The 14,712-nt window shown below is 55.6% G+C and overlaps 2 protein-coding genes across 3 annotated transcripts in view; one reads left to right on the forward strand and one right to left on the reverse strand.

Moving 5' to 3' along the window:
• The window catches only part of DHX34 (DExH-box helicase 34), a 163,470-nt gene that overhangs the window by 32,085 nt on the left and 116,673 nt on the right, over positions 1 to 14,712 (forward strand). The window lies entirely within an intron of this gene.
• LOC308590545 (cdc42 effector protein 2-like) lies at positions 1,758 to 14,643 on the reverse strand. Of its 2 annotated transcripts, none has more exons than XR_014009788.1 (2): positions 3,646 to 6,105; positions 1,758 to 3,612 (listed from the first exon to the last, which is right to left on the reverse strand). XR_014009788.1 is itself a non-coding variant. In XM_081200688.1 (2 exons), the coding sequence occupies exon 2, from the start codon at positions 4,998 to 5,000 to the stop codon at positions 4,335 to 4,337; it is 666 nt and encodes a 221-aa protein (XP_081056814.1). In that variant the 5' UTR covers positions 5,001 to 5,263; positions 14,057 to 14,643; the 3' UTR covers positions 1,758 to 4,334. The 2 variants fall into 2 exon arrangements, 1 of the variants encoding a protein (XP_081056814.1); XM_081200688.1 differs by adding an exon at positions 14,057 to 14,643 and having other exon boundaries at positions 1,758 to 5,263.

Genomic DNA, 14,712 nt, shown 5'->3' on the forward strand with positions numbered 1-14,712 from the left:
GGGGGGTGGCTTTTAATAATAATAATAATAATTTATTATTTATACTCCGCCCATCTGGCTGGGTTTCCTGTCACTCTGGGCGGCGTCCAGCAAAATATTAAAATACAAGAATTCATCAAATATTAGCTTCCTTAAACAAGGCTGCCTTCAGATGTCTTCTAAACGTCAGATAGTTGTTTATTTCCTTGACATCTGATGGGAGGGCGTTCCACAGGGAGGGCGCCACTACTGAGAAGGCCCTCTGTCTGGTTCCCTGTAACCTCACTTCTTGCAGGGAGGGAACCGCCAGAAGGCCCTCGGAGCTGGACCTCAGTGTCCGGGCAGAACGATGGGGCTGGAGACGCTCCTTCAGGTCTACTGGGCCTTTGAGGCCATTTAGGGCTTTCAAGGTCAGCACCAACACTTTGAATTGTGCAAAGCTCTGGTGGCCCCCCAGCGATGAGGCTTCCACCGCGGCTCCTGCATTTGCAGGGAGTCCAACGAGAGCCACAAGAAGCCCATGATTCTGTGCCCTTGGCTGGGTGCTGAACAATGGATGCTTGGCCAGCTGGAGGAGGTGGCAGGGAAGGAGGCGAGACTGGCAGTGGGCAACCTAGCCTCTTCTTCTGCCCCCCTTGTGCAGGGAGTGCAGGCTAGCCTGACCCTCTGGTGCTGTGGGGGGTGAGCCCCTCCTTTGCCTCGGTGGAGAAAGGCACCAGGCTCCCCCCCCCCAGCCTTGGCTCCGGTTGCACCCAGTGATGTCTCCCTGGGGAGCCTGGCTCTGATCTCCTTATTTGGCAAGAGGCAAAGGATGGCGGTGGGGGGCTCCCTGGACTGCCTCTGGCAGATTCAGTCGTCGGCTTCTTTGGCGATCCCTCGTAGCTGAGTAAGATTGTCTTCCATAAACAAGGTTTTAACAATGAGTCCGTAAGTGACTGTGGGGGCCAATTCTGGATCCAGTTGTCCTTCCACAGTGGGGACATTGGTTTCCAGGCGGGAGTTGATCATGGTGTGGATTTGCCAAGCGTGGCTTCCTCTCCGCATGTTTCTCCCTTGTGTCCTGAGTTCGAGTGTCTTCAAAGCCCATGACACCTTTGACGAAGGCTGTTCTCCAACTGGAGCACTCGCAGGCCAGTGTTTCCCAATTGTTGGTGTTTATACTACTTTTTAAAGATTTGCCTTGACAGTCTTTAAACCTCTTTTGTTGACCACCGGCATTACGCTTTCCATTTTTAAGTTCGGAGTAGAGGAGTTGCTTTGGAAGACGATCATCAGGCATCTGAACCACACGACCAGTCCAACAAAGCTGATGTTGAAGAATCATTGCTTTGACACTGTTGATCTGTGCCTCTTCCAGTAGACTGGGGCTGGGGAGGGTGCCACATAACTGGCCCCAGGCCCAAGGGGGAGACCTTAGGAAGGGGCAGCCCACGAGAGGTGGTGGCAGGCCTGCTCTGCCCTTTCAGGCTGTTGCAGGAGCCCTGGCAAGGTGGAGGCAGGGATGGTACCTCTGCGTGGGTGGAGGCAAAGGGTTAACCCACCCCCCAGACCAGCCTAGGAAAAGGGGGGGCTGGCAGGCAGCAGCTGGAATTCACCCCCCCCCCAAGGAGGCAGTGATGGCCACTGACTTGGATGGCTTTGAAATAGGAAGTTTGTTCTTGTGGGTTTCCCGTAATGGGCATTTAATTAGCCACTGGGTGCCCCCCCTCCGCTCTTCCTATGTTCAGCTGGTATCACTTGTCCAGGACCTCTTCTCTCTTGCACCCTCACTTCCATTCTTGGCTTCCCCACTCGCTTTCTGAATTTGCAACCTGACGGCTGATCCCTCAGCAAACCCTCCTGCTCGACTCTGGCTGTCACGGAAAGGGTTAATGTGCTGCCTCCTCGCTGGATAAGTTGGCAGGTGCTGCCCCCTGGTGGCTGCAGGAGGCGCTGCGCCCTGCTAGGTCTCTTCCATTCTGGCTCAGGAAGGAAAAGCTCTCAGCACCTTCAACGGTGTCAGGCCCCCCACCCCCAAATCAAGCAAGTGTCGGGGTGCAGGGAAGGTTTGCACAAAAGAAAGGACGGACAGCTCTGAGGCTTCACGAGATGCTGGGGACACTTAAGGCCAGGCGCTTCAATTTTTCTAACGCGAAGGCTTTTGAAAATGCAAATCACATCCTCCTGACCGCCTGGTAACAGATGGGATCAGCCCAGGCACAGAAGAGGAGAAAGCGAACCCTTTCTCTTTTCCACGCAGGCCAGAGTAAAACCCCACTTCTGGATCCAGGGTTAATTTCTCCTTCCACACCTGCTACAGACCACTTTAATTATCAGCCCAAACACCTGATGGAATCTGCATTTAAAAAGAAAAACATTTTTAAGCAATGCAAGCAGCCAGTGGGGTCCCCACCAATTGGTACTGGGATCTTTTATTCATGATCAGTCTGAAGGTGGCAGGCAACACCAAACTATCTGCAACTGGAATAAAAGCAGACTTGGGAGGAACGCTCCATGCTGCACAGATGTCTGGCACAGTAGACGGGACTTGGCCAAAGTGATGCTCACTGGGGCAAAATAAGCCCATTGTACAGGTTCCTGGGAGCTCAGATACCGTCACTGCATGAGATCGTGGGGTCACAGTGGATAGCTCAGGGAAAGCATAAACCCGGAGTGCAGCAGCTTTGAAGAAGGTTAATTTCGTATTAGGGAGCATTAGGGAAGGGATAAAAATAAGACTGCCAGTATGATATGGAACCCCGCCATCCTGGGGCAAAGTGAGTGGGGGGCCGCCCAGTTCTATCCGGGGCCCATTGTTGTTCAATGTCTGTATAAATGACTTGGGTGAAGGAATTGAGGGGATGCTCATCAAATTTGCAGAAGACACCAAACGGGGAGGGGTAGCTAATGCCGTGGAAGACAGGATCAGAATTCAAAATGACCTTAACAGATTGGAGAACTGGGTGCAAGCTAACAAAATGATTCCCTGTAGGGACAAACATAAAGAACCTTAGACAGGAAGAACCAGGCGCACCAATATAGTATGGGGGACACCTGGCTTACTGGCAGGCCATGTGAAAGAGATCTCTGGGTCTTGGTGCCCCACAAGCTGAACATGAGTCCACAGGGTGAGGCAGCAGCAAAAAAGCCCAAATGCTAGAAGGTCCAGTGTCCAGATCAAGGGAAGCAAAAGTCCCACTCTATTCTGCCTTGGTCAGACCACACCTGGAATACTGTGTCCAGTTCTGGGCGCCACAATTTAAGGATATTGACAAGCTGGAACATGTGCAGAGGAGGGCGACCAAGATGATCAGGGGTCAGGAAACCAAGCCTGATGAGGAACGGTTGAAGCAGCTGGGTATGTTTGGCCTCGTAAAGAGGAGACTGAGATGGAGATATGAGAGCCACCTTCAAATATCTAGAGGGCTGTCCCGTGGAAGAGGGAGCAAGCTTGTTTTCTCCAGCTCCAGAGAGTCGGGTCTGAAGCAAAGGCTTCCAGTTACAAGGAGGGAGATTGTGACTAAGCCCTGGGAAGAGCTTTCTGGCAGCAAGAGCTGCTCCACAGTGGAAGAGTCTCCCTTGGGGGTTGTGGCCTCTCCTTCCTCAGAGGCTTTCAAGCAGAGGCTGGAGGGCCACCTGTCAGGGAAGCCTGAGCTGAGATTCCGGCATTGCAAGAGGGGGCTGGACTGGATGACCCTTGGGGATCCCTTACAACTCTACCATTCTATGATGATGCCCTGAAACAAATCTTATTACGTTGGAATGCTTTGAGCACGTCTGTAGACCTGAGAAAGGGGCCACCCAAGTGACGAGGGGGCTGGAGCACTTTCCCTCTGAGGCAAGAGGACAGTATTTAATGTACAGAATCCACTGTCCCAAAACATCACTCTGGGTCCCAATATAGGATGCCATCAAAATAAAACCATCATGGAGACGGGGGAGGTCTGTCCAGTGGCTCACAAGTCACGACAGCTCTGCAGAGCCTTCATATTCAGAGGAAGTCTATCTCCACAGAGCAGATGCTGGAGGGGGCTGTTGCCTCCGTGTCCTTCGTGTCTCTGTGGCCCCTGGGCCAGGTGGACCTTGGCCGTGGCCTGAGGGGGCAGCTGCAAGGTGGTGCCTCCTTGCCGTCCCTTGGGTGGGACCTCCTCTGGCATTGCCCCCCACTCTCTTTCAGCGAAGACCCCCCTCAATTCGGCTCCTGGCCAAGCCCCTGCCTCTCCTTGCTGCCTGCCTGGGCCCTTGAGCAGGCAAATGGGGCTGCCTCTCCTCGTCACCCCAGGACCCCGCAGGTGCAGCCCCTCTGGGGACGTTCAGCAGGAAGGCCGCAGCCCCACCGGTGGAGCTGAGGAGGGGCGCGTGGGCAGGCGGACGCTCTACAGGGCTTTGGGCACAGGAGGGCGCTGGTATTCCTCCATGATGCGCAGGACGTCATCCAAGATGGAGGGCCCAAGGTCCAGGTCGAGGCGCAGCAGGGACTCCGAGCGAGGCAGGGGGGCTGCTCCCCCACAGGGGCACTCCTGGCTGCCCACCGCACGGTACCCGCTGCCCCCCACAAAACAGCCGCCTTCTGGTGGGGGGGCCGAGAAGGAGACGGACGAGGCCAGCGGCTCGTAGTGGGCGGCAGCCGTGGCGGAGAAGGAGAGGCCCTCGGCGGCGCTGGCACAGCCCACCGACATGGAGCGCCCTTGCCCCCCGCCGCTGGGCATCTCCTCCAGGTGGAGGCGGGGGGGCTTGGGGGGTGCCTGGTCCTGGGCGCCGCTGAAGGCGGGCAGGGAGACGGCGCTCTTCAGGAGGGTGCGGTAGCCGCCCCCCGGGGAGCCCCCGCAGCGGCCCAGGCGGGGCAGCAGGTCGTACTTGCCCTGCAGGAAGGAGAGCTCCCCAAACATGTCGCCCTCCCCGTCCAGGCCGATGTGGGCGCTGTGGCGGAAGTCGCCCAGCGGGGGGCTGATCATGTCACTGGAGAGCACGTCCCGCAGGCGCAGCTTCCGGCCCCGCTTGGGGGTCGAGGTCTTCAGGTAGATGGGGGTCTTGGCTGGCATCTCCGGGGGGCGCAGGGAGTGACACTCAGCGGCTGGGCTGGCTGCGCCCTCAGGTCAAAGGCCACTTCTCCCAAGAGGCTCCTCGGAAGGGCAGCTGACAACGTGGCTGGAAGAGGGGCCTTTTCTCACAGGACTAGCAGGTGCCCCTTCCAGTGCCACCGGAAGACAGCGATGGCGACTCCTCCTCCGTGGTGCCAGACACCTTTCTTGGGCGCGGAGCTCCTCTGCTCAGCCGCCCCTTGCCCTGGGAGGCATTTTGAGCCCTGTGGGAGGAGCAAACAGGCACAGGTGAGCCTGGCAGAGGCTGTAGGGATCTCTCGCCAGTTCCAATCTGCACACACGTCCCCTTCCTTGTGCCTTTCTGGCCGGGGGACATTGCCAGGCCAGGGGTCCAGGCTCCACATCCTGCTCCCATCCCTGCCAGCAAAATCTAGGCAGCCACATCGATCTGCCCAGGCTGGGCAAGGAGGGGGTGGGAAGCAAGCTGCTGGGCAGGGGAGGCACAGGCCTGACTCTTCCCCCAGCAAATCTGGGGCTGAGCCCTGCTATGGGGAGAGTGGGGATGTGGATGGTGTTGTGGTCTAAACCACTGAGCCTCTTGGGCATGCTGGTTGGAAGGTCAGTGGTTTGAATCCCCATGATGGGGTGAGCTCTGTCCCAGCTCCTGATAACCTAGCAGTTTGAAAGCATGCCAGCGCAAATAGATAAATAGATACCGCTGTGGCGGGAAGGTACATGGCGTTTCTGTGCGCTCTGGCACTCATCAGTCCTCTGTGCGCCAGTAGCGGTTTAGTTCTGCTGGCCGGAAAGCTGCCTGTGGAAAAACGCCGGCTCCCTAGGGCTGAAAGCGAAATGAGCGCCACGACCCCATAGTTGCCTTTGACTGGCCTTAACCATCCAGGGGGCCTTTACCTTTACCTATGGGGAGAGTAGAGGCCACTGGTTTCTAAGGCTCCCCTCCCAGCCAGTCAGTTGAGGAAGAAAGCCTGCCAAAGCACAGCTCCCCTGACCTCTGGTGCTCAGCCAAAGGCCATGGCCTGCCCTGCTTGGAGGCTGGAGCCAGACTCAGGTACCCAGAGGGCTCCGCAGGCCAAGAGGCCCCAGCAGGAGCCCTGGGCAGAGGAGGGCGAGATTGGCCTTTCGGTGTGTCCTGGAGGGCTTCCTTCCCCCAGTGGGACAGAGAGTCCTGCCTCCTCCGGCCGCTGGGCTGCTTTGCCAGGTAGCAAAAGCTGCTTGCCTCAGGGTCGTCCCCTCGGAAGGGCCGGGAGGGCAAGGGGCGCGACCCCCCAAAAGTCCGGGTGAGCAGCCTGCTGTCCTTGCAAGGAGCCGCTGTGGATTCTTATTGCTGGTTGGGATTGAAAATGGTATCGTAAAATACGGAGGGATGGATGTTAATGAACTGCTGTAATAATAAAATAATAATAATAATAATAATAATAATAATAATAATAATAATAATAATAATAATAATAATAATTGATTTGTACCCCGCCCATCTGGCTGGGTTTCCCCAGCCACTCTGGGCGGCTTCCAACAAAGATGAAGAATACGCTAAAATGTCACATATTAAAAACTTCCCTGAAGAGGGCTGCCTTCAGATGTCTTCTGAATGTCAGGTAGTTGTTGATCGCTTTGACATCTGATGGGAATGCTGTGTGCAAATGCCTCAAATGAGCAGGCAGGCAAACAAGGACCCCTGTCCCCTCTTTCTCCCTCACCCCCCAGAGAGACAGAGAGGTTATCCAAGGGGGAAGTCAAGGGAAGAGCTGGAGGGAGACCCCCCAGGGATGGTGCATCAGACCAAGGCCAGCCCCCCCCCCCCGCCCCGGCTGACCCCAGATGTGTTTGGAATGATTTATGGACCCGCTTGGCCCAAAGCACTTCAGCCGCAGCAGCAGCAGCCGAGATCAATAGTGCAGCAGCCAAGCAGGAAAACTGGCCTGCCTGTCCAAGGGGGTCAACAAGGAGGAGAAGGAGGAGCCACGAACTTCCTGACAGTAAGAGCTGTTTGACAGTGGAATTTGCTGCCAAGGAGTGTGGTGGGGTCTCCTTCTTTGGAGGTCTTTAAGCAGAGGCTTGACAACCATATGTCAGGAGTGCTCTGATGGTGTTTCCTGCTTGGCAGGGGGTTGGACTCGATGGCCCTTGGGGTCTCTTCCAACTCTATGATTCTATGAATAACCTGCCGCCAGGTGACTGGGGCACAGGGAGCCTCTTTGCCACGCCCACCAGCTGGCTCAGGGGAGAAGCAGCTCTCCTCACTCGACCCCAGTGCCAAGGCTGCTCCCCTAGGGCTCCCCACATAGCCCCCTGCTCCCTCCCCCAAGAAGACAGGCAGACCTCGGAAATTCCCGGGAGGGACAGGTATTGCAGTGCCCAGAAAGAAGCAGCCTCCTGCTCTGCAAAGGCGACCCTGGCAACCCCAAAGTGCCCCTCCAAGGACCCCTCCTCCTCAGGAGTCAGGAACCCACCAATCTCCAATGGCAAGGAGGAGGAAGTCTCAGGGCTGCCCCTCCCTCAGCCTCCTTGCCAGGGCTCAAGGGCAGCGCTCAGAGATGCCTCCTAGGCCAGCCCCAGAGCGGCACTTGCTCCCTTATGTAACAGGCTTATCGTGGAAATCAGTTTCCTCTGCCCTTCTTCTGATCTTGCTCTCTGAACAGCTGCTCCCCGACAAATCCCAAGTCTGGATGAGGCCCTGGCTCCTCTGGCAAGTGGCACAAAACAAGGAGAGGAGGAGGACGGGCCCTCTGGAGTTTCCGCCCCTCCCAAGCAACACCCCTCCCCAAGGGTGCCGGCAAGGCTTGACCTCTTCCCTACCACCCTGCACATCTCTGGGTACACATGTGGGGAAGGGTGCGTTCGCCAAACGAGGCCTGACCTCACCACAAACTCCTGCCCAAAGTTGGCCACCCGACAGCAATGCCTCCTAGTGAGCCCCTTCCCCATTTAAGGCTCACCTGCGGAGCCAAAGAGAGATGGGGAGAGAGGTGACCAAGTGGCCAAGCCCTGAGCATCTCCGCAGGTGAGAAGGGAACCAGGAAGAGCAGCAGGGGTCTGTGGGGGCCGGGAAATGCGGCACCTCTGCTCTGCTTTCGCCCAGATGTTTGGGATGACAACTCCCAGCCACCCGGCTGGCATGGGGCCAGGAGGGGCCAGGAGGGGGGTGCTGGGAGTTGGAGGCAAACAACATCCGGAGGGCAGGAAGTCAAGGAGTCAAAGGACCAGACGAGATGGTGTGGTTGCTGTTTCTGCCCCCCCCCCCGCTAGCTAAACCTCCTTGCAAGGGGCTTGTGAAAGGGACCCCCTCCCTCCTGTTTCCTGCCTGCCGGCAGCCTGCCAACCCCTTTCCCCTCCTTGCACCCAGGGCTGAGTCCCCTGTCCGCCCATCTCTCTCCTGCTGCCCTGCCCTGCCCTGCTTCTTGGCAGGCTCCCCACCCTCCCAGCTCCAACCCACGAGGGTTGCACTTGCCTGGAGCTGCCCAGCACCTTCTTGCTCCACGCTACACCGAGGGAGCCTGTGAGAACACCCAGCCCCAGTCCGAGGAGGAGTCTGAGCCGGCCTCTGACGCAAAGCCAAAGCCCAGCTTATGCCGCCTCGTTCCCCCCCCCCCCCAGGGGCTGCAGACAGGCGCTCCGCCCAGCCCAGCCCAGCCAGCGCAGAGAGGCTCTGTCCACATGGAGGAAGAAGAACATCACCCCTTTGCTACACAAATCAATGGCAGCAAGCTGGTCTCCCCATAGCCCTGGGGAGAAGCAGGAAGGGACAGGATGTGGCAGCTGGTCCAAGAGGTCAAAGGGCCACAGAGGAAGAAGCACAGGCCAGAGAGAGAGAGAAGTTTATAAAGTTATGCAGGGCCCAGAGAAAGGAGAGGGAGAAAAAACATTCCCACTCTCTCCTACAGTGCCGGGTTTACGTATAAGCTACACAAGCTACAGCTTAGGGCCCCACTCTCTATTGAGGCCCCCCCAAAATTTAAAGACAAAACAACACTGGATGTACATTTCCAAAATACAAGGTAAAAAGCAAATAAAATAAAACCTACATCCAGTGTTTTGTGTTCTATGATGTAAGGAATGTTATTAATATCAATTAATTAATATTAATAACAAGATATTATGGGCTGTCCCGTGAATACGCTGGATGAAATAGCGGAAGAACGTTGCCTCAGGAGAGTGAGGGAAATTCTCAGGGATGATTATTCACACCCTGGCCGGCACTTTCTTGATCTCCTGCCCTCAGGTAGAAGATATAGAAGCATCATTAGTTGCACCAACAGCTTCTATCCGTGGGCTGTTAGGCTGTTAAATGAAAAGATAACAACAGGGCAACTGACTTTTGGGTTTTGTGGGTGTGCGTCAGTAAACGAGGGTAATTAAGACTAAGAGAGCTGAGTGGGGGTGCTTGTGTAATCTCACTATATACAAGTTGTACAAGTGACAATAAACTATTTCAGTAATATACTTGTTCTTAATTGTTTTTCACTATTAATATGCTTCTTCTTAATTGTATTTCAGTTCAACAATTACTTTGATAAAATACATCTTTTGTGATGTGCAAATGGCTTGAGATGCCTATTAGGTCCATCAATGACCATAGAGCATCTATTCAACACAAAAAACAGCGACCATTTGTTGCTGACAAAGGACAGTTGGACATATCAAGGGCCCCATTACCTTCAGGAGCTGAGGGCCACATCAAACCTCAACCCGGCCCTGCTCTCCCAACACCAGCAGAAATGGAATTTTGAATGATTCAGGACAGATAAAAGGAAAGTCCTTCTTTGCGCAGAGCAAGGCCCTAGGTGGCTTTAAGATGGAGGGCGATGGAGGTTGTCTCACCATGGCTCTGCTCTGCCTCCACAGTGAGAGGCAGCGAAGCCACAGGAGGGGAGGGGGGCCTCTATTTCTTAGCGTTCCCCTCGGGGCATCTGGCTATTATTACTACTTGTGACTTATTCCATTTGCATACTGCCCTGTACCTGCAGGTCTCAGGGCTCTTCACAGGAGGAAAATCACAACGTGAAAACACAAAATGCATAATCAAAATGGAAACAGGAACAACCCCATAACCCCCAAAGGCCTGGTTAAAGAGGGGCATTTTTGACTGGCGCTTCTGAGACAGCAGGATGCTGGACTGGGTGGGCTGCTGGCCACTGTCCTTCTGCTCTTGGACTGACGCTGCAGAGGCGGTTCTCTGCTAGGAGCCTCCAAGGTGGGCGAGCTGGAGGGCCTGGCTTGAAAGCAGAGCATAGATATGGTGGGATTAGGAGATGAGAACCAGCAGGACCCTCCAGAGGAAGCGCAAGGCAGGACTCTGGCACATCTCAGGTGGTCAGACTGCTGCTCCACAGAGCCCAAGGGCAAGCTCCCAAATTCATTTAGTACCAGGATGTACGGTCACCTCCCAGCCAGGCCTAACACCCAGGGTGATGAAGATCTTGAGGTGGAACAAGACTTCGACCGCCCTCTCCTAGAGAGCGACTGGCACATCCGTGTTCCAGCCACAACAGAGAGGTTGGGTTTTTAGACACCTCGGACAACTGTGGCCCAGAACAGTTGGTCACGGAAGCAACTGATGGGAGAGAATGGCGGGTTAATCTGAAGCTGCACCCAGGACCTCCTGTGAAACGCAAGCCTTGTGCAGCTAGCTGGGAGCAGCCGGTTCCCAGCGCTGCGCAATTCAACGGAGACTAAGTGGGAAATGGCCAAGATAGCCTGACAGAGTTCCATCTGAGGAAAGTTCCCAAAGATGAAGAAATTGGTAAAAAGGACATTGCAAGGGAAAGCCAAATGGGCCTAATCTCTCCCAAATGCTTTGGGGTTATTTTTTGAAAAGCAGAACAATCAGACTTTAGCCCAAAGAATACTTTTGGGAAAGGTGCCTGTGGTTGGACAAGCCCAGTCAAGGAAGTGACTGGAGGGCTGGGGGTCGACCCAGCAGGCAGCACTTCATTCCAGGGATCTGAGGAAAGGAATTGGAAACACACCTGCCAACATCATAATGCCATTATGCAAATTCAGGGTGTGATTGCATTTGGAATAATATGTACAGCTCTGGTCCCCACCTCAAAAGGGACATTGCAGGGCTGCAAAAAAGGTTCAGAAAAGGGAGATGGAGCAACTATGATGAAAGGTTTCAGTGTTGGGGGTGGGTAGAAAAAGGCAGGTTAAGAGGCTTCTGAAATGATGGATGATGTGGAGAACATGGAAGTCTGACTGTAAGCTCCCTGGGGCAGAGACTTGTCCCCTTGTACTTTGTAAGTACAAAAGCAATGACAAACCTAGACAGCATCTTAAAAAGCAGAGACATCACCTTGCCAACAAAGGTCCGTATAGTTCAAGCTCTGGTTTTCCCAGTAGTGATGTATGGAAGTGAGAGCTGGACCATAAAGAAGGCTGATCGCCAAAGAATGGATGCTTTTGAATTCTGGTGCTGGAGGAGACTCTGGAGAGTCCCATGGACTGCAAGAAGATCAAACCTCTCCATTCTGAAGGAAATCAGCCCTGAGTGCTCACTGGAAGGACAGATCCTGAAGTTGAGGCTCCAATACTTTGGCCACCTCATGAGAAGAGAAGACTCCCTGGAAAAGACCCTGATGTTGGGAAAGATGGAGGACACAAGGAGAAGGGGACGACGGAGGACAAGATGGTTGGACGGTGTTCCCGAAGCTACCAGCATGAGTTTGGCCAAACTGTGGGAGGCAGTGGAAGACAGGAGGGCCTGGCGTGCTCTGGTCCAGGGGGTCACAAAGAGGTGGACACAACTAAACGACTAAACAACAACAACTTTGTTACATGCCAGGCACAAGGAAAAGAAACAGCCCGGTCGTGTTCCCCGCCTGAACTGGGAGCTGCTGCTCTGGAAGGACTTGGGCTGCAGGGGCCTCTCCCAGGCTGGCCACCCAAATGCCTTCTGCCTGGAGACGCTGGCTCTCGGCCTGCCAGCCAGCGGGGTCCCCCGTCTCCAGGAGGGCCTGAGAGACAGAAGGCCAGGAAGCAGGAGGTGGAAAGCGCACCTGCGGCAGGAGCAGACTTGGGGGTGGAGAGAGACAGGCCCCCTTTCCAGGCAGGAGCAGGCTGCTCCCAGGCACACATCCTCCATGGAGAAGGGGGAGTCCTCTCAGAGCAGCCAGCGAGGGCCCCTCCCCTCCTCCCGAAGCCACGTCCCAGGCTGGGCACTGCCAGTGAAAGGTGGCGGGGGCACCACTCCCTCCGTGCCCTCCCTTGGCCTTGCCCAGGGCTCTCCCTCCCTTGCTTTGGGACTTTAAAAGGCAACTGTTTAAACCATTTATTAAATCCAGGCATTCAGCTGTGATGGATTAACCACCGTTAACCACGATTTGCCGGCTGCTGCTCCAGAAGAAAAACATTTTTAAAAGCCAGATGCGAATGATGTTAACGATCTATCAATCTACTGGAAATTAGCAGCAACTATGCTTTGATTTGAAATGTCTTAAAGGCAGCTGGACAGACCAGGCTGCAACCTGAACTGTGAGACAGGCTTGCCAGCAGCCAGAGTGCTAACCACTCTCTTGGCGTGGGGCAGAGGGGTCTGGGCGGGCAGCTCCAGCCACTGACCCCTGCAGCCAAAAGCCAGGCCACACCCTCCCTTTCGAGGAAGGGCAGCGCACACAGATTAGCCAGAACACTTTGCCCTGCGCTAATCGGCCCCAGGCAATAAAGCCTCTAAGTTCCTGACCCATTTTCACCATAAGCCGATTCACAGCTATTTATAGTGCACACACAGAGAGGCTCCCAAGGTCGCCCGTCAATGGACTGTGTCCCCGCTGAGAGAGCAGGCACAGGCACTCAAAGGCCCAAAATGACCAGGGGAACAGAGTGACCCCCCCCCCTTTGAAGGAAGAAAGGGGACGGGACTTGGGACTTTCCATCCAGGAGAAAAGGCAAGCAAGAGGCTGCAGCATGATAGAAGTTCAAAAAATAGAGAAAGTGGATAAAGAACAGCTTTTCTCCCTCTCTCACAAGGCTAGAACTCACAGAATCCTAGAGCTGCAGACTTGGAAGGGACCCCAAGGGGTCATCCAGTCCACCCCCTGAAACGCAGGAACGTCAGCTAAAGCATCCCTGGCAGAGGCCACCTGACCTCTGCTTAAAAAGCTCCACGGAAGGCGAGGCCACCACCTTCTGAGGGAGTCCGTTCCACTGCTCCCCATGGACACCAATGCAGCGGCGGACCAAGCCGGTCAGGCGCCTGCGGTGGCGCATGTGCCCTGCACCGAGGGGCAGGATGCTCCGTGGGGCCTGCGAGGAGTATGCCTGCCTCCTCCCACAGCTGGGGGAGAGAGGCGGTGGAGCCTGCGCGTGCTCCAGACACCCGGTCTCTCCCAGGAGAGACACGTCTCGGGCGCACTGCAGGCCCCACGGTGAGTACCGCCTGGCATCTTGTCACCCCCCTCAGTGGTGACACCCAGGGCGGCCCGCCTCCACTGCAGCAATGAAGCTGAATGTGGGAAGATTCAGCTGAGATAAAAGTACTTATTCCGGCAGCGCATAACTCTGGGGAATTTGGCTCCCATAGGAGGCAGTCCAGGCAACTCCCCTTTTTGTGGGAGTTGCATTCCTGGTCCCCGTGTGCATCGGAGGAGCGTGTGTAAGCCTGCCCCATCATTTTGGGGCCACGGCGAGGAGTGTGTGCCCGTGTCAATTGGGCGCGTGTAAAACGGTCACTGCCTGCAGTAGGCATCAACTTGGATGGTTTCAAAAGAGGATTACACGAATTCAGCGAGGGCTACCGAAGGCCACTAGCCACAATGGCTAGCTCTGCCTCCGCGGTCAGAAGCAGCAACGCCCCCAAATCACAATTCCTGGAAAGCGCAGGGAGAGCGCGAACTCTGGCGCTCGGATCCCGCTTGCAGGCATCTGAATGGCCCCTGTGAGACCAGGATGCTGGGGGCTTCGCAGACTGCTCCCCCCATTTCTGCAGGTGCAGGCCATCAACCCAGCGCTGCAGAGCATTCAGGCTTTGTGCTGCCCCCTGACCCAAGCGCGCAGGCAGCAAGGAACGTTCTCCACAAGAAGGGAAGTCTAGCCCTTACCCGTCTAGGAGGACGAAGAGCAGAGCAGCTGGCTGGGCTGCCACCGTCAGAGGAGGGCAGCGACCCAGGTCTGCAGCTGGTGGAGAGATTGCCCACACGGCCAGGATCTTCAGCCTCCTGTCTTCAATGGCAGATGAGCGGCGCGTTCTTCCGCCTTTCTGAGCTCGGCTCTTTCCAGACCTAAGCTGCAGCAGAGGGTTAGTTTCAACGCTTGACATTCCTGGTGCCTGGAAGAGCGGGATACTGCCATTTCCAGGCCATGTATCCAAGCAAAAGGGGCAGGATCATGCCCGCCCACCCTCACCTGAGGACTGCCCCCTACACTACCTGCTGGTGTCCGCCCAGCCTACCCTCAGGGAGAGACTGTGAGGAGCCAGCCTGGAAACCCAGGGACCGCAAGGTGTCCCAAGTGCCTCCGACGGGGATGCTTGAAAAGATTAGACGAATTAACAGAGAATAAGGCTAACCATGACTTCTTCTTCTGGTCATGGCGTCTATGCACTCCCCCCAGTATCAAAGGCAGCATGCCTCTGAACACAAGCCCAAGGAGGAGGCTGGCGCATCAGTGCCCAAAGGATCCTGGACCAGGCAGGCCAGCAGGTGCCGTTCTGATCCTCAGACGAAAGTACGCCAACGTCTGTGATGCTGTGCCCTTG

Source organism: Podarcis bocagei (genome assembly GCF_964188305.1).
Source record: "Podarcis bocagei genome assembly, chromosome: 7".
NCBI lineage: Eukaryota > Metazoa > Chordata > Lepidosauria > Squamata > Lacertidae > Podarcis > Podarcis bocagei.